The sequence below is a fragment of the Mobula birostris genome, chromosome 10 (assembly GCF_030028105.1).
Source record: "Mobula birostris isolate sMobBir1 chromosome 10, sMobBir1.hap1, whole genome shotgun sequence".
NCBI lineage: Eukaryota > Metazoa > Chordata > Chondrichthyes > Myliobatiformes > Myliobatidae > Mobula > Mobula birostris.
In genome coordinates, this window is record NC_092379.1 from 22,063,562 (window position 1) to 22,083,672 (window position 20,111).

The 20,111-nt window shown below is 47.0% G+C and overlaps 1 protein-coding gene and 1 gene segment (V, D, J or C); one reads left to right on the plus strand and one right to left on the minus strand.

The window, feature by feature from the left end:
* Nucleotides 1-9,194, minus strand: part of LOC140203908 (uncharacterized) — a 62,186-nt gene extending 52,992 nt beyond the window's left edge. For both annotated transcript variants that reach the window (XM_072270044.1, XM_072270045.1), the window contains exon 1: nucleotides 1,530-9,194. In XM_072270044.1, coding sequence (XP_072126145.1) covers nucleotides 3,436-5,274 — 1,839 coding nt within the window. In that variant the 5' untranslated portion in view covers nucleotides 5,275-9,194 and the 3' untranslated portion in view covers nucleotides 1,530-3,435. The remainder of the gene's footprint in view (nucleotides 1-1,529) is intronic.
* Nucleotides 9,195-15,468: 6,274 nt separating this feature from the next.
* The window catches only part of LOC140203910 (Ig gamma chain C region-like), a 46,470-nt gene continuing 41,827 nt past the window's right edge, over nucleotides 15,469-20,111 (plus strand). Inside the window, exon 1 of the C gene segment in view lies at nucleotides 15,469-15,578.

Here is a 20,111-nt window from a genome sequence, read left to right on the forward strand (position 1 = left end):
CTTAAATCTTTGTCCTTTTGGAAATGACATTTTACCCTGGGAAAATGACTCTGACTGTCGACCCTATTGATGACTCTTATACTTTTTTAAGCCTCTATTAGGTTGCCTCTCAGCCTACGCACCAGAGTAAACAGTCAAAGATTGTTCAACTACACCTTACAGCTAATATTCTCCAATCCAGGCAACATACTTGTGAATGTCTTTTACACCCTCTCCAAAGCCTCCACATCCTTCTTTCAATGGAGCAACCAGAACTGAGGGTTCATGAAGTTTCACTCAGTTTAATGCAGGCATGAAAAACTATGCTTTAACTTGGACAAAAAGCAATCTGCACTCTCCTCCTATGCAGTCCCATGAAATTCTCCCAGCAGGGAATCTGTCTCCTTGATGCTGGAATGTTCTCAGTTCAACTTTTGGGCTTGTTCCTGTGAAAAAAAGGGGTCATTTTTGGCCTCATTAGTAATATGTGACAGGTTTAGTTGCTCAAATACACCCTGGATAGGAGGGTCATGAGAAGGTTGAAGGGTAAAGCATATTTTCACGTCACAGATGATAAAAATACCTGATAGGGTGGAGGCGAAAGTCTTCAGGGGGATTACAACTATTGTAAATAATCTCCAACTTGGATTATTCATCCAGAGGATGGAGAGGATGTGGATCTCTCCCACAGAAGTGAATGTGGGGAAAGGGAACAGAAGGAGAAATTAACCCAGTTGCACAAAGATGGAGTGACTGGAGGTTTGTGTGGACAATAAACAATGGCATGAAATAATTGGTCTGAATCTGCTCCTGTGCTGTATGTTTCATTTAACTCTGTGTTGTACCAGAGTCACAGGAGAGAAACAAAATTTATCGTTTCCTTTCCTTCACCATGTTCCTTTCCCACTCTCTTTATCTGTTCCTGAGGCTTCCACTCTCCTGTTCCTCCCACACGTTCTGCATATCGACATTCTCTCTCATTTCGTCTTTCCACTTTCCCTCACCTCCCCTCATCAATTCCTCCCCATTTCATTCTTTTCCACTTCATGTCTCTTATCCTCTTCCTCCTTCACTCTCTCTGTATGTTCCTCTCTCTTTATTTTCCCTTCACCTTTCTGTCCATCACCCAATCCCAAACTCTTTCTCAGGAACTGTTGTTTCTCAGTGGCAGCAGTTGGGCCCAGACTGGTGTTACGTACCCTGTAACTGGGTTGCCAAACCAGCAGAAATGGACCACTTAGTTGGAGTCTGGATTACTGGAACTAAGAAAGTTTTATTAAATAAATAAGTAACACAGTACTCTAATAGTAAGGATATAAATGCAACAGGTTAGTAATGAATAAAGACACATGTGCACAGAACTAGGATAATAGGAATCAATCAAGCTCTATCGCAGTCTAGGGGTAAAATGATCAGTCTTACAGTGACACAGAGTTCAGTTCAGTTTCAGTTCGCAGTAATCGCCGTCGTGCCATGGGGGGGGAGAGAGAGAGAGAGAGAGAGAGAGAGAGAGAGAGCGAATGCTGATATTCAAAACGGATTCAACAGACCTTTGATATTCCTCGCAGTTAGCTTTCGGCGCAAGCCCTTTTTAATGTCTTCTGAGGTCACCAACTGTGACCCTTCCGTTCCAGATACAATCGTTCTTCTGCGGTGAACCCGGCACCCAGGCAAGGGTGGACACACACACCAGGTTCCCGCCAATCGTACCGTCTCACCCTGTGCGTCTATGGTTGGTCCCGCGACCAGACCTTCAAAACTCCCACCAACTTGTGGGGGCGCACCGCACTTCCAGGGTCTCGTGGTGTCGTGGTGTTGTGGTGTGTGTTTTGCCTTAGCGAACCTGTTCCTTTTATCCCCTTGCTGGGGTATCGCCTGTCCATCAAACTTCAAACAGTTCAGGTTCAAAGCAACCGGTCTCTGACAATACTCGGAACTGTGTCTCCTTTTCATTAATCCCTCTCGTCTCTCTCTTATTAGCATTTTGAATGTTTCCCCCATTTGTCTCTCTCTTATCGGCATCTTCTGATAACTTGGTCTGTTGTCACACCCCTACCCTTCAAAGGATTTTTACCGGGGTAAAAATTATAGGCATGAATACAGTATTAGATACACACAAGTATACATGTTCATCAGCTATTTGGCTAATACAGAGAATTTTAAGTTGCCAACACCTTGACAGACAGTCAGCAATCACATTTTCCGTTCCTTTCATATGTGTTATTTTAATAATCCTCTAAAACCAGGCTCCAACTTAACAAATTTCATAGTGGCCAAAAATACTAATGAGTTGTGATCAGTGTAACTTCTCAGTGGTTTTCGTCCCGGACACAGATAACAAGGGTCATCCCATACCAACTTAGCATTCTTTGGCAAGAGTTTAGTAAGAGGGTGGGTAATATCCGCAAAGTTCTTGCAAAACTTCCTATAGTACCCCACCATCTCCAAGAATCTTCTCAGGGCTCTCTTGTCTGTCGGGGTTGGGACATCGGAGATAGCCTGCACGTTAACTTGTATCGGTGCCAGCTGCCTCTGTCTTACCACAAATCCCAGATAAGTGATTTTTCCGTGGCCGAATTCACTTTTTGCGAGGTTCACTGTCAGGCTGGCTTTAGACACCCGTTTAAACAGTGCCACAATGTGCTCTTCCCACGTGTCACTCCAGACCACTACATCGCCAATATACACTTCTGTGTTCTTTAGCCCTTTTGTCACTGAATTAATCATTCTATAGGGGAGTTGCACACTAGGCTGACCTGATGTGACAACAACTCCATGTCCCAGCTCTTTGCATCACCTCGGGACATCTGGAACTACGTGTGCGTGCCGTTTAATTAGCTCTCTTAATGGGTCGCTTTGTTCGGGGATTAAGGGAGAGACCTTATCAGCAAAACTGGTCAAAACAATAGACATCTTCCATCTGGTCGGCCTCATACTTATCTTTTCAAAATGGGTTTTCCCCTTATCAGGTGGCACCCTAGCCTCATTAATTTTTGTGATAACACCGACTAAGTTTGTTCGCCTATCGTGGCAAGCTGTTGGCATATCAAAAGCCTGTAACTGTATCAGCTCACGTCTGCAATAGTCAATATCATCCTTCCTCCTGTGCAGTCAGTAAAACTCTTTCATGATTCCGCCGACTGTTTTCCTCCCCCCAAAATGTCCACCGAGGGGTATCTTGTGGGCCAGGTTAAGAATCTCATCCCCATAAATTTTTGGCACCATCCCTCATTCCTCATCTGCGGGCATGGTACTTGGTCTCCCTTTCTTCCTCAGCACTCCCTCCTCCACACGATAGCCTACTGGCTCCCTTTTTAATTCTGCTTCAGAGAAAGTGTTTCCGCCAAAACTATCAGCTCCTCGTCTCGCTCCTGTGTCTGTACAAAGCCCTTCCTTGCTAATGCTAAGTCTGCCTCAACTCCCTCACTTCCTCTTGTTTCACTACGCTCCTTCTTTTCACTTTCTAAACCCCCCCTCCCCCCGGTACAAGGCTGGTAAAAACGTCTCAGCCAATTCTATAGTTACTTCGGCAGCCTTTCTGGACACAGGCCGAGTCACTGCGCAAACGGGATAAACCTGTGAGTCCATGGGCGGGGCCTCAATCCTGGCAGGCTGGCCTGTCAGTTTTACTGCTGAGAACACATTTCCGCCGGCGAGGTCATTACCGAGTAAGACCTCCACGTCTCTCATCGGTAGTTCGGGCCTCACCCCGATCATGACCAGTCCGGAGACCAAGTCGCTTTTTAGGTGTATCTGGTGCAAAGGTACTGCTTCAGTCCCTTTCCCAATGCCTTTTATCACCCTGACCTCCCCAGTCTCGGTCTCTGAACTAAAGTCTAAAACACTCCTTAAGATCAGTGACTGACAAGCTCCAGTGTCTCTCCAGATCCGTACTGGAACCGGGTTTAACCCCTCCTTCACCGACACCAATCTGGCCGAGATAAACCTCTCGCGCCCTTCCTGAACTTTGTCAGACCTCTTCTCTCCTAGTGGTTTGCTTACCAGCTCAATACAGCCAGTCGGAACCGCCGTTTTGCCTTTCCCCACCTCCTTCTTTGGGGCAAAGCACCTGGACGCAAAGTGTCGGACTTTCCCACAATTATAACATACGACCCCAGGAGACTTCCTACCAAACTGCTCCCAGTCTACCTTATCCTTCTCACTAGTCCCCAGTTTACTTTCTGACACTTCTGGCAAACTCTCCCCGCCGTCCTGACTACCCTTCTGGTAGCCTTTACTCGGGGCAAACTTCGTTTTATGTGTCAACGCGTACTCATCCGCTAACTTAGCAGTTGCGGCTAAAGTGTCTGCCTCTTTCTCATCTAGGTAGGGTCTCATACCTTCAGGGACACAACCTTTAAACTGCTCAATCGGGATTAGCTGTAGCAGTCTGTCATAATCCCCGTTGACCCCTTTCGAGGCGGACCAACGCTCACAATAAGTCTGCAGCTCATGGGCAAACTCTAAATACGTGCGGCCCCACTGCTTCCTCGCATTCCGGAACCTCTGCCGGTATGCCTCCGGGACCAACTCATAAATCCTGAGGATGGCCTTTTTCACCACCTCATACTTCTGGGCATCTTCTGCGGACAAAGCCGAGTAAGCTTGTTGGGCTTTTCCTTTAAGTACACTCTGAAGCAAAACAGCCCACTTATCCCTCGGCCAGTCCTGACTTACAGCAACTTTTTCAAAATGTAGAAAGTATCGATCAACATCGGTCTCGTCAAATGGGGGAACCAGCCTAACCTCCTGGGTCGCCCTAAACCCTCCACCTTGGTTCGGCATGGGCCCCTGCGCTGCCCTCATCTTTATCCTCTCCAGCTCGAATTCCCTTTCCCTCTGTTTCTCTTCTCGCTCCAACTGTTTGTCCCTCTCTTCTCGCTCCAACTGCCTCTGTCTCTCTTGCCGTTCTAACTGTCTCTCTCTCTCTTGCCGTTCTAACTGTCTCTCTCTCTCTTGCCGTTCTAACTGTCTCTCTCTCTCTTGTCGTTCTAACTGTTTCTCTTCGTGTTCTAGCTGCCGTACCCGGAACTCGTGCTCAAGTCTCAATTTTTCAAGCTGCACCTGTACTGCGTCTCCACCAGGTTTTCCAATAGATATCACCTCCAGCTCCCCTTGGGGAAACACACCTTTCGACACATAATGCTCCATGATAGCTCTGTGCATCTTCTCTCTCCTCATTGTCGACTTCCCCTTAAAAAGATTCAATCGTTTGGCCACAGCTGCCAATTCCGCTTTCCTGGCATCCTCTAATGCCTCCGAGGTCGGCACCTTTAGAAATTCCTCAATCTCCATTTCTGCTGTTTGCCTTTTCTTTCTTTCGGGAATTTTAACCCAATCAATTTACCCCGTCCCAAATTTAGCATTCAAAATCGCGGACGAGAACCCCACTTATGTTACGTACCCCGTAACTGGGTTGCCAAACCAGCAGAAATGGACCACTTAGTTGGAGTCTGGATTATTGGAACTAAGAAAGTTTTATTAAATAAATAAGTAACACAGTACTCTAATAGTAAGGATATAAATGCAACAGGTTAGTAATGAATAAAGACACATGTGCACAGAACTAGGATAATAGGATCAATCAAGCTCTATCGCAGTCTAGGGGTAAAATGATCAGTCTTACAGTGACACAGAGTTCAGTTCAGTTTCAGTTCACAGTAATCGCCGTCATGCCGTTGGGGAGAGAGAGAGAGAGAGAGAGAGAGAGCGAATGCTGATATTCAAATCGGATTCAACAGACCTTTGATATTCCTCACAGTTAGCTTTCGGCGCAAGCCCTTTTTAATGTCTTCTGAGGTCACCAACTGTGACCCCTCCGTTCCAGATACAATCGTTCTTCTGCGGTGAACCCGGCACCCAGGCAAGGGTGGACACACACACCAGGTTCCTGCCGATCGTACCGTCTCACCCTGTGCGTCTATGGTTGGTCCCACGACCAGACCTCCAAAACTCCCACCAACTTGTGGGGGCACACCGCACTTCCAGGGTCTCGTGGTGTCGTGGTGTTGTGGTGTGTGTTTTGCCTTAGCGAACCTGTTCCTTTTGTACCCTTGCTGGGGTATCGCCTGTCCATCAAACTTCAAACAGTTCAGGTTCAAAGCAACCGGTCTCTGACAATACTCGGAACTGTGTCTCCTTTTTGTTAATCCCTCTCGTCTCTCTCTTATTAGCATTTTGAATGTTTCCCCCATTTGTCTCTCTCTTATCGGCATCTTCTGATAACTTGGTCTGTTGTCACACCGGTCACCTATGGTCAGGTATATCAGATCGTCAGAATCAACTAGTTTCTGCCTTCACTCCCATCAGTATCAGAAGCAGGTTTAATATCACTGATATATGTCGCGAAATGTGTTGTGTTGTGGCAGCAACACAGTGCAACACATAAAAATCATAAATTACAATGAGATACATGTATATATAACTCATGCAAATCCAGAGCAAAAATAGGAGGTAGTGTTCATAAGTTGGTTCAGTGTCTGTTCAGAAATCTGATGGCAGAGGGGAAGAAGCTGTTCCTGAAATGTTGAGTGTGTGTCTCCAGGCTCCTGTACCTCCTCTCTGATGGTAGTAATAAGAGGAGAACATGTCCGGTATGATGTGGGTCTTTAATGATGGATGTGGCTTTTTGAGGCATTGCCTTTTGAAGATGTCCTCAGTGCTGGGGAAGATGGTGCCCGTGATGGAGCTGGCTGAGTTTGCAACTCTCTGCAGCTTTTTCTGATCCTGTGCAGTGGCCTGTCTGTACCAGACAGTGAGGCAACCACATCCAATGCTCTCCATGGTACATCTGTAGAAATTTGTTAGAGTATTTGATGAAACACCAAATCATCTCAAACTCCTAATGAAATTTAACCTCTAATGTTCTTTCTTTGTCATTTCATCAATAAGTTGGACCCAGGATAGATCTTTAGCGATGTTGACAGCCAGGAATTTGAAACTGCTCACCCTTTCCACTGCTGATCCCTCAATGATACCTGGTGTGTGTCTCCCCACATTCCCTTTCCAAAGGCCACAGTCAATTCATTATTCTGACCGACATTGAGTGAAGGTCGTCAGTGTGACACCACTCAACCAGCCAATCGATCTCACTTCTGTACCCCTCCTCATCACCATCTGAGATTCTGCCAACAACAGACAAATGTGAAGATGGCATTTGAGCTGTGCCGAGCCACACAGTCATGGGTGTAGAGAGAGTAGAGTGGAGCATGCCCCATATCTCACTTCAGAATGGGACAGAGGCAGTGGGAGCTGGAGTGGGATAGCCAGCTGTGAGACGTTCAACTTGCGGCTGTAAGCTGAGAAAGTTTGAACAACCTGGAATGGCCAGCTGGTGGAGTAGTGGCATCAGTGCTGGACTTCAGGGTGAGAGGTCCTGAGTTCGAATCCGGCCGGCTCCCTTGCACGGTCGAGTGTCGAGCTAACAACTCGACCTCATAAAAAAAATCCTGGAGGGGGATGGGCTCCACCAAGTTTCAGATGCCCAATACACGCCGTACGATAAGCATACCGAGAAAGCTTGTCATGACGGTGCCCCGACGACACACACACAATAAATACAAGCCAATGGTAGGTCAAGGCAGGAACATATGAAAATACTCAGGTGTGCTGAGAAACATAAGGAGGTAAACTGTCCACAGTCACAGAGGTTATTGTTTGGTGAGCTCGTGTTTCAAGAGAGGTCTTGTTTCTGCTGTGTCAGCTGACTGACACAGATTCCATAAGGGAATAACCAATCCCAATGGACAGAGAGGGAATGTGGAAGGTTTACTTTGGGTGAGAGATCCCTGGTGGGTGTGGGTTCTAATTAATCCTAAGGATGAATTTAAGCTGAATGTCTCAGTGTGCTACAGTTAATGGGGAAAATAGGGATACACATGGGTGGATATTACACTGCTATGGAGTAGAGATCAAACTAGACCACATCTGGAGCACTGGCTGTGATTGTTGACATCACCCCTCAGGAAGGATGTTTTTTCCTTGGAGAGGAGTTGTGTGGGTGAGGCACAGTGAAGTGCTGCTGGGACTGTGATAGAATATTAGGTCTGGTCTCTTGTTCCCTGGAGTGTGGAAAATTGAAGGCCAGTGTAATTGGGGAGTTTAAAAACATTCAAGAATGGTGCAAAAGAAGCATCTGTTACTTCAAGATATACAGGGCATTGGAAATCTGGAACTCTCCCTGGGAAATGGTCAAGACTGGGTGGGCGGGTGGGAGGTGTCAGTTGAAATATCAAAATTAATAGAATTTTGTTTGAGTTCAGTTATTAAAATATGAGCCAAGGAGGGTAAATGGAGATCGGACGTAGGTCAGCTTTGGAGGGAATAGACGGAAGGGCTGAGCAATCTCCTTCTGACACTCAGTGCACGGGATAAATTTGAACAGAATCTCTGTGTGCAGCTGTTGATTTACCAGAAACACATTTCATATTCTCATTCTTGACAGGTGGATGAAACTGGGCAGCGATATAGGGGGTACTTCCCTCTCAGCTTCCTGTCGGAGAAATGGCTTGACTTAATCCAAGCAGGGAGCCTTCCAGAGGAAATAGGCTTGCTAGAAAGAATAACCTCGCTGCTCAAGGCATGGAAATACTTTTTTGATTCAGGGGCCAATACCAATAAACAATTCAGGGGTCAATACCAATAAACAATTCCTGTATTTTTGGAAAAGCGGATTGACTCATGGGCTGAAAGTCTGAAGGGAGAAGGGGTCCATGCAAGTATGGAGACATCTGTCCTCTGGGAAGTAACAACATGAACCTGACTTCAACCAATCTTAAATATCGGGTTCTATGGGAGGAAAACAGAGATTGTCTCAGATTGAAGGTGGTACTTATTTATGCTGCAAGCAGGAAATTTGTGCTCTGGCCCAATGCCATTAAACTGATGGTGTCACAATGGGGAGCATTGGGAACGGACCCAAATGCAAGGCACAGACACTGAAGTACTAGGTACAGGACTTCACTAGAGTAGGGACATGACAGGATACAGACAAAGAGCAGGGACAAGAATGCAGACTAGGGCTAGGACATGGACTAGACAGGGAACCTGGACAAGGAATCATGAACTAGGAGCCTGGGCTTGGGAAGGTGGGACCAGGACTAGGAACCATGAACTAGGAGCCTGGGCTTGGACTCTGAGCCAGAGACCGGACAAGGACCCAGAACCTGGGTCTTGCCCCAGGCTCAGACCCCAGAACAAGGCAAGGACATGACATGGCTACAGGACGGGGCTGGGGTCTTGGGGTCTTGAGGCTACTTATATTCCAAGCCCCAAGCAGATGCCTATGATTAATCCAACCGAAACGAGAGGCAGCTGGAAGACCCAGAGTCCTGAGTCCACGGACCGGACAGTGAACTGGAATGCGGAGTTGGCAGACCGGATCATGGCAGATGGTTCCAATTAAACTGCTCCAGTACAGATGCAATACTGACATCTACACGAGGATGGGAAAAATTGCCCAGTATGTCCATTCTTGAATACAGGACAAATTTAATCTGACAATAATGGCCGAATTTGTCTACTCAATGTTTAGTAAAGTGATGGAAGCCATAGTCGACAGTGTTGGAAAGTGGCACTTACTCACCAAATAACCTAATCACTAGTGACCAGTTTAGGCTTTACTGGGACCACTTGGTTTCTCCTTGATCAATCTTGTTGTCTTATCTGTTGCTGTCAATGCCTCTGGCAACATTCCAGATATCGACCACAATTTTGCTTCAAATTTCATTTGTACTTTTCCTCTCTCATCTGAAATCTCTGCCCTCTGGCATTTGATATTTCTGCTCTAGAGAAAAGTCTGTGACTATCTATGCTTCTCATAAATTTACATACTTCTCTCAGTCCATCCCACAGTCTCCAATGCTCCAGCAAAAACAGTCCAAGTTTATCCAACCTTTCCTCGCAGCTAATATGCTCCAATCCAAACAACACTCTACTGAATCTACTTTTCACCCTCGCCAAAGCATCCACATCATTCCAGTAATGCAATGACTGGAACTTTACCTGCTCCAAATGTGAAATTAGCATACAAACTCAAGATAAGCTGGACAATTTTGGAAGGGATCCCGTATGATCTGAGAATTCAGCAGAGGTTCTCCCTGTGGATGCTGTCAAAAGCTTTTTCAAAGTCCATGAAATGTATGTACAGTTGTCTCTGCCACTCTGTGCACTGTTCCATGATGTTACACAGCATGAATATCTGGTTGACAGAGCCTCCATTCTTCCTGAAGCCAACTTGCTCTTTCTTCAAGCACACATCTACAGCATCTGTAATCCATTGGACAATGACTTTGGTGAGAAAAAAGTGTGATACCTCACCAGTTGTTGCAATCACTTAGTGCTCCTTTCTTGGGGATCCTAACTCCCTTTGTCCAGTCCGTGGGCACTTGTCCCCATTCCCAGATTATAATGAACAGTGGTTGCAGGATGACTGCTGCAACTTTTGGTTCAGCTTTGAACAGTTCAGCTCCAAATTGTCATGTTCTGTAGCTTTGCTGTTTCTTAATGATTTAATCACAGTAACAATCTCTTCTTTCTTGGGTGGATCTGCATTGATGTCAGGGTCCTCTGTGTCTACTCAGTAAATCTCTGAAATACCCTGTCCATCGTGCTTCATGCTCTTGTCAAAAGCAGACCGTTCTTACCTCTATGAGGCTACTGGATCTGGCTTGGAACTTTCCACATATCAATTTTGAAATCTTGTATATATTTTCCTGATCACGTCAACTGGCACTGCTGTGGCCACCACTGCAAGGTCTCCTATGTAGACTCTCTTATCCATTCTTAGAAGCTCTTCACTTTCTTGCTAGCTTCAGTGAATGCCAATTGAAGTTTCACCTTAATTCATGTTGACTTTGCATTGAACACTTTCTTCCTAATTTTCCATCTTTCTTCTAAGGTTGTCCATGTTTCCTGCTGTATCCATGCTTTGTTTTTTTTTCCAGCTCTGTAATGTAGACAAGCCTCACTGATCTCCTTGAACACTGACACAATCTATTTCCACATCCTGTTGAGCTTGTACACTGACACATCCCCGCCAATGTCTGAAATCCCTCCTTAAGCTGAATGGTGATGGCAGATCTCACACTGGTGTCCTTGAGTTTCTCAACATCTAAACATCTTTGTACATGTGCTTTAGTCCCAGTGCCTCTCAGCATGAGTTTCATCACTGCTACAGCAAGGTGGTGATTACTTCCTGTATCTGCTCCTCTTCACCCTTACATCCTGCAAGGATCGTCTCCACATACCATTTATCATCAAATGGTCAATCTGGATCTTGTCACGTCCATTGGGTAAGCTCCATGTCAGTTTGTTTATTTCATGGTGTGGAAAGAGGGTCCCTCCTGTGACCAGATTGTTCATGGCACAGAATTCCACCAGTCTTTCACCATTGTTATTGATCATTCTACATCCCTATGTACCCATGACCCTAGTGAAGTGTGAGTTGTTATTTCCCACTTTGCCATTTAGCTCTCCCATGATGATTATGTCATGGCGTGGTGTTAACTCTACCTCTGCTGTTTGTAGAAGATGTCCTTTTCTTCAATGTCACTATTGTTATTTGGCGCATAGCACTGGATCACAGTCATGTTCACTTCCTTCACTCTCAGCCGGACTCTCACCAGCCGACTGTTGATTGGCTTTCACTCCAGCGGGCACTTCTCAATGCCTTTCTTCAAAATGACAGCTACACCATCATGATGCTGACCATCTTCCCTTCCTGAATATAAAACTGTTTCACCAGTTGTTGCCGTTAGTCTGCCAGACCCTGTCCATCTGCTTTCACTGACCCCAGTGTATGTTGGCTGTAATGACACATTACAGTGGTTATTTGTGTGAGCTTGCCAGTGTTGTACATGGTTTCACAATTCCAAAAAACATTTTTGGTCTTGGTCTCAGCAAAGTTCATGGCTCCCTTCACCATGCTCGTAGCTTCCTCTCTGTTTTCACTCCCGTCAGCCATGCAAGTCCCGGGTGGTGACTAGGGAATACCATCACACTCAAATGTAGAAGGATTTTTCATTGCTGGTTCCATAACTGTGATGAGAGTCCTTGATGAGGATGGTTTGGACCCAAATGCTGGAGTATCTGAAGCAAAGATCGAGACACAGTATCAAACTGGATCGAGATTTGAGCACAAAACAAATGCTAGACAATATCACTAGTAGGGTTTACCACTGAGCACTGAACATCAGTTCAGGTGTTCTTTCATACTTAATTCTTGGTGCCCAAAACATGATTATCAATTAGCGAGATCATCCTGAACCTTAAAGGGGCTGCTACCAGCTATCTGTACTCCGGAGAGTTGGAGAGTCTAAATCCTGGAAGCTGGCACGGTTGGGAGCATCTCCTAACAATTACAATTTTCTTTATGATGAGTCAGGTTCCCTAACCCTGAGCTGAAACTCCAAACCTGGAGGAACGGTGAATAGTTCTTTGTTTTGTCTCTACCCTTTGACATGTTTGGCATGGGTGACCCTACCTAGAGCTAAATCAGAAGACCCTGATTCAATCCAACATAGATCTCTGGTTCACTGAGGCACACACACCACTATACTCTTTGACAAGATTGTGGTTCTCTTGGAGGAAAAAAAAGTTTCACCATTTTGATTGGTGCCATGTTGGGATTGGTGTGTCAGGTGGACATAAAAGGTTTGGAAATTCTCCACTATCTGTCCCAACATTGATCCCTCAACCAGCATCACAGAATGTCAGATCTCTTTATACCTCATTGCTGTCTCAGAGAGATTGCTCTATGAAACTTGGGTCCCACCTTCCATCCGTGACAACAGAGACTCCACTTCAAAAGTACTTCATTGTCTGCAGAAACCGCTCTGGTTTGGCCTGGAGTCATGAAAGCTCTTGAGTGATGACAAATCACCCGGGGGGGGGGGGGGAGTTTTGCTTTAATTAATTATTCAAACAGTGTGGTTTATACTTTACTGAGGATGCAAGATTTGGAGCACACAGTATTCCCATCACCAGGTGGGTAAGAGAATTACCCACCTTGCTGATCTAGACCTTTCAATACGGACCATTCAGCAGCGCTTGTCTGCCAACCTACTGGGGAGCATCCTGTTACCAGCAACAACTTCTGTTGTGTGGCTTCAGCTCCCGAGTTCCCTGTATCAAACACCCTGTTCCTCTCACCGGCTGAAACAGGTCAAAGAGATTTTGTGGGGAGAACTGCTGAGGGCTTGGCACTAAAATTTATGGTGCCAGGTCCCTGAAAGAGAAAATACCTTATAAGTGTAAATTACACGCATTTCCACCAGGAATGCCTGTTTAACATTGATTCTCGCGGTGTGGGAGCAGTGAGAATATTGTGTGGTAACTCTTTTTGTTGCTCCATACATTTTCCTGCAAAGACAGTCTCAGACTGTGTCTCTAAGGAGAATATTTGTCCACCGACTGGTGTCTCTCAGTCCCTGTCTCTCAAGAAGATATCTGTCCACTGACTAGTCTCTCAGTCCCTGGGGTATCTGTCCACTGACCGATAATCTCTCGCTGGGATTCTGTGTGTTTCAGTTTACACAAACTGTTCATCGTTGAAATTGATGGATCGAACAGAGTGTGACAGATCTTTAATCCGGTTCTGGTCACGGCCGCTGACCTGCCGCCTGTTGCAGAGACAAACATCTTTTGGGGAATTGAAATCGCTGCTGTGGGTGGGGACAGGAAGCCGCGCCTCTGGTTTCAGTGTGTGAGAGCCTGTTCAAACCGCGGCTCCCTCTCTCACTCACAGCCCACGTCCCTATTTAAACAGCGCTCACTGCGGCTCCGGACAAAGACGGCCTGAGCTGCAGTCGCCGATCTCAACAGTGTCCAAGTCCGGCTCAGTGTTCAGGGCGATGGGGGTCGTTCCTTATCTCTGTCTCCTCCTGTCTTGTCTGGCAGGTGGGTGTCCCGCGGCTTGTCGCCCTCCCGGGGCCGGCTGTTTCTCGGAGGCTTTGTGAATCTCTGCCCGTGGAACATTTTATTAATTTCTGCTCTTTTTTATTGACAGGCGTGCGGTCCGCCGTCGTGCTGACACAGCCCGAGTCAGCGGTGGTAAAGCTCGGACAGTCCTACAGACTGACCTGTGCGGTCAGTGGGATCAGCCTCAGCAGCTATGGCATGGGCTGGGCGAAACAGGTCTCCGGGAGTGAGCGGGAGTGCCTGGCAGCGATTGACTCTGATGGTGACACATACTACGCGACTGGAGTCGAGAGCCGGTTCACTATTTCCAAGGACAGCAGCGCCGTCTACCTGCAAATGAACAACCTGAGACCGGACGACACGGCCACCTATTACTGTGCGTATACACAGTGAGACAGACCGAGACTGGACCGGGACAAAAACCCAGCGAGAGCGCCTGTCCTTCGGGCGCTGAGGGAAAGGACAGCAGTGATCGCCACAGCTGTATCTCGGTCGTTCTGGGCCACATCCGCTCGTCCACGCAATGGAAGGCGGGTTGTCAGCGGGGAGTCCCGAGAAGAGATGCTGGCCAGATGGATCGAGGGGCTCAGCGGATCACTTCAGAGGGCAGCTCGGAGCCAAGCGCTGTAAGTGGGAATGGGATCACCGATCGACCTGGTCAGGTGTCGGTCCTTCGTCTACACGTCGGGCTGTGAGGAACATTAATGATCAGAGACACTTTGGTGTTCTGGTGCGGTTTGACTGAGGAGTGACTGTGCTGGGAGACAGTGAGAGGGGCGGAGGTTATCGTACGGCGGTGTATCACTGTGACTATGCTGGGTGGCACAGTGTGAGAGATGGCGGCTCCCTCCATACACAAACCTACCGCAACAAAGCTCTTTAAATCGGGCTCTTCGGGCGCTTCCACCGGCCTTTACCCCGGGACCCGTGGATATAAATCAGATCCCGAGTGGATAATCCGGGAGTGGGTACAAGTTCCACTGGAGATGTGTCCGGAAGGGAACGGGACCACCGAGGAGGAGCTGTCAGTGGAAGCCCAGTGAAAGGTCCCGGGGGGTTATATCATCTCCACTTCAGCACTGGGATGGCCGAGATTGAGACCCGCTGTGTGGGACACCCGAACACAGCGGGAGGGTTTAATAAATCCGCTGGCCGGCTCTGGGATCCACTGGATTTCGGATTGGATGTGATGAAGACGGTTTGTGACCTGCGGTGAAGCACCGTGATATGGACCACGGTGATGGGGAGCTGAACAGAAACTGGTCCCGACAAAGGAGCGTCTGCAGCGCAGTCTGTCTCCACGGATTCCGCATTGCTGCCTCCCAGAGTCAAATCCATGAAGATTCACTCGGACTGCTGGGCGCAAATGTCCATTTCTGGACAAATAAAGCCAAAAAGGATTCGACTCTCATTCTGGGTGATGGCGGGAGCCGGTGTCCGCAGACAGGAAAACTGTGAAAATGCCTCTTTTATTCACACACCAGGAAGAGACAAGGACGGAGTTTGGGATGGAAATCCAGGAAGCGGCTGCTCCCGGTCCGGACAGGGATCATGTTGACATTTTGCTGAGATTATTGGATGTGACAGGCAAGTGAAGTTACTGCACTGGGTGAATGGGGAGACGGAGCACCGTGACTATGTTGACCACTGGGGCGGAGGAACCTCGCTGACAGTGACTTCAGGTAAGACCAACTTCTCAATTGTATCTTCACGCACTGGTATTTTATTTATTTACGGTTCTGGCGAATTCAGTGATTCACCCGAAATCAGTGAGATATCTAAAGCAAGTACATGAATCTCCCTGAACCGGCGGGTTTCTCTAGAGCCCAGTAACAGTACAAGGGTACATACCCCACCCACCAGTGAACTGTCCACCGACCGGGAACAGGCTCAGGGGAATGGGGTCGGATCTTGTCACCAGACTGTGTCTTGACACCGGCCGACTGTGCTGAGTGAGCTCAGTGTTTGGTTCAAGTCTGGCTTCTGATCCTCAGCACCAACTGAAGCCACGGTCAGGGGCTGAGCGTTTCAGTGCAGTTGAACTTGTTCCCTGTCAGCGACAACAATGGATCTGTTCAGTGTCCAGTTATTGGGATCGGGTTTTACTGTCGGCTGCTTTCATGTTGAAGGTAATGGGATTCAGACATAATCTGAGGGAATGGTGTACACATGTATGATCTGGTTGATGGCTCAATATCCCCAGGGTACAGGTGGGTGTCAGTCCCATCATGTAATGTCCGGAGTGAGGTCCGTCCCGGGATACGGCAAAAGTATCGGCGATATCCCAGGATTAATTGATGGGATTAAGGTTTTAGTTTTATTCCCTGATGGGTAAAGAGGTGGGGTGCGGTGGGGAAGAATTTTGGAGTTGGGAAGGCAGTGGGGAAGTGGTGCGGGAAAGGTAAGGCAGGGAATTGGAATCACAATTCCTTCACACAGTCTTGCATTAGTGGGTGGGGGAGTGGGGAGTGGTGCAGGTGGGGTGGGGAGGGAAGCGTTCAAGTCAATAATGTGTAATAGGCGAGCATATAAGGGAAGGTTTGTTGTTGAAGGTTTGTGATCTGGAACACACTGCCTGAATGATGGTATTGGCCAATTGTGAGTGTAGAGAGGGAACAGGAGGAGATCTACCTTTTGTCGGGATACTGGGAAGAGCAGAGAGACCAATGGGTTTGTTGGGTTTGCTCAGCTAAAGGGAAGCACAGACACTATCGGATGAATGGCCTCACTCTCTGCTCTGTCATTCAATGGAATCAGTATTTATCTTGTAAATCTGGGAAATTCTTCCTCGAAGGGATTCCAACAAGCACCCAGAGTACACAGAGCATGAGTTAAATGCAGATGACAGCTCCCATGTCCTGTCCTGGCAGCCATGGATTAGATACAAAGATCCTTCTGCACTGTCCCATCCCTCCCAGGGCAGGGGCAGCAGAGGTTAGACACAGAGTGAAGCTTCCCCCAACCTGTCCCATCACACACTCACGGGACACGAGTTGAACTTTACTGTTCAAATGAACTGCTTATTCTCAGTTCACAGACAGAGCAACTGCTCTAATTTCTTGCCCTCCTCCATCCCCCGACTGGGTTTGTTTAACCTCCATTAACCACTGTTGCTGGTGATTCAGTAAAAGTGATTGTGAGATAAAGTGCTGACATTTACAGAGCACCTTTCATGGTGTCCCCGAGCTCTTCACAGGCAATGAAGTAGTTTCAAAGTACAGCCCTGTTGTAGAGTCGGGAATGTGGAGCCACTCTGCACACAGCAGAATCCACAAACTGCAAGGTGAGAACAATCAGACAGTCTGTTCTGGTGATGTTATTGAAGGAGAAGTATTGTCCAGGACTCCGTGGACACAGTGATCCAATGGACAGGCACAAGGTTGGATTCAGTGTGATGGGAAACAGGGCAGTACATCAAAGCAGATGAGTAGTGCAGAGGGATGGATGAACAGTCCACGGATACCACCACAACAAAACTGACAAATTTAAACTCAGTTCATAATAATCTGCAACAGATTTGGATCTGTGGTCAGATTTCCAACAACTTAATAATTGGTATTGTTTTTAAATCTAGTCATTAGTAACGATAACCCTTCAGTTTTACTGATGTCCCTCAGGGAAGGAGATCTCTCATCCTTACCCTTCGAGCCTATTTATAACTCCTGACTCATCAATGTGTTTGTCTCCCAATGCCCTCTGAATGGCAGCTCAGATGTGTAATTCATTCAGACTTTCCTGGAAAAGCTCAGATCCCAAAGGATGAATAAACAAAATTGCCCACCTTTTGTTCATACTACCCGATGTTCCATCCACTTACTACAATACAGACTAAAATCCAACCGAGTCTCCCCCAATCTACTGATTCACCATCGATCATTTCGTGCAAATTCCCAAGTGTTATTTCATTGCAAATTTCTTCTGAGCTGATCCACCCAGATCCAGTTCCTCTCTTCACCCCAGCACCCTGTGGCCCACCCAGATCCAGTTCCCCTCTTCACCCCAGCTCCCTGTGACCCACCCAGATCCAGTTCCTCTCTTCACCCCAGCACCCTGTGACCCACCCAGATCCAGTTCCCCTCTTCACCCCAACACCCTGTGACCCACCCAGATCCAGTTCCCCTCTTCACCCCAGCACCCTGCAGTCAGTTTGATGGGTGTTTTTATAAAGATCCAGAGGAACACTGATCTAGACAGAACTGTACTTACCACCTGCTGGTCCCGGGATGTAAAAAATCCTCAGCTGCAAATCTCACCGACTGACATTATTGTGCCTCCTGCACTGCCGACACTGAGCAGCTCAGGGAACATCTGTGGGGTGAGAAACAGAGTTAATGTTTCACTTCAGTGACCTTTCACCAAAATCTGTCAGTCTGATTTCTGGCAACTACGGTTTCCAGTTTTATTTTACTGAATTTATTTTGATGAAAACAATTTATTTTTCATTGACTTCTACAACCCCAGAACATCCCAGAGCCTTTCCCAACCCAGCAAGTACTTCTGCAGTGTGTCACTGCATATGGGGGGACTAAACCTCCAACTTGTCTGCATCTTGTTCCCACAAACTGAACTACAACATGACTATCTAGTCTGGGTGATGTTGGAAGGGAATGGTCACTTTTAGCCTACAATTCCTAAAGCTCCCCACCACTGGGAACTCCAAATCTGAATTCTGACTGTGCAGTAAATGAATAGACAGACACGAGTTGGTTGTAGGCAATCTAGATGGTCCCAGGTCTTTGGTCCAGCAACTTCTCTGTTGTCAGGGGTTGATATTGATAAGGAGCAGTGAGATTCCTCAGACATCAGCTGACCAGCCCATTCCTGAGCTGCTGTGTACCTGGGAAGCTGAGGTTACTGTGGGTGAAATAGTGCTGGTTGTGGCTGGCAGTCTGAAGGAGACAACTAGTGTTCAGCCACTTACACTAGAGTCAATCTCACAGTTCCACAGACCACTGTAACCCAGGATTTACTGAGTGACATATGCCTCCAGAGCTGTTACCACACTCTACCACATGGCACTGGGTCCCACTGGAATTCCCAGGGTAACACTAGGAAATCCACCTCCACATTTCCCTCATTGGCCGGACCTGACAAAGGATCACATTTCCCATTCATCTGACTGGGGGTTCTGGGCCTTGGGTAGGGATTTATTCAGGAATGATTTCTGTCTGATTATTATGTTTTAATGCATTTCAGATTTATTATTTTAAACAAAATATGCAAAGTTAATTGTTGCCATAGGAATTTACATTAATTTTAATGTTTCCAAGTCATTTTGAACCTGTTAAATTACATGACAGCATTAACACAAGACAAACCCCTCCCCACAACTTCCAAGCATCAGGGTGTTCTGGACCCAGAGTCCCAGCAGGGTGTTGCCTGAGGCTATTTAATGCTAAGGCCCTGATACACCTCAACACAAGCCGCCAGCATCTAGAAACCCAGTGAGGTCCCACCTTTCCCAGTGTAGGAGTGTGGGGAGAGTCCTAGCAGGTTTGAACCAGCACCATTCAGCCCGGTCTGTGTGGACATGGTCCAGTTGGCACCGTGCCCTGTGCTTTCTCTCCTGTGACACTTCACCCACAGCACAGGTCAGCTTGTCCCGCTGTTTCACAGAAGTTGTGTCCCCGATGGGGAGTCTGACATCAGCATTTTACTGGTTGTTTCAGGCTCAGTGTTGAAAGGTATGAGAAAGGGACCATTTTACTGCTCTGCCTGTCCTGTTAACCTGAATCACCTGTATTTGCTCAGGAAGGCAAATGTTCTTAGCTCACAGTCCCCAGTGTCACTTGGAAATGGTTCCAAACAATGCAGATGTTATTATTGACCAGTTAAATAATATTCATTCCTATTTACTTGTTATATTTATTTATTTACACCTATTCTATTTGAAGCCCAGATTTCAATATTTTTTGCCCTTTGTCCCAGAGTGATTACTGTGAAGTGAATATTTCATTATTTTGCCCCCAAATGAAATTGTGACCTTCCCACCACTCCACTTCCACTCCAAATGTTGAGTTTGCTGCACTTCCAATAGCAGAATCGATCTGAAGCCTGTGTGTGTCTGTTGACCATCTTACTGTTGGACAACAAAGCCCTCATCTACTGCAATTCACACTGTCTGACACATACTCTCCCGCTAATCTCCTACTCCCAGAGTTCCTGCATGTTCTGCTGTGTCCACACAGTCTTTTTGGGTGATTTAAACCTCATCC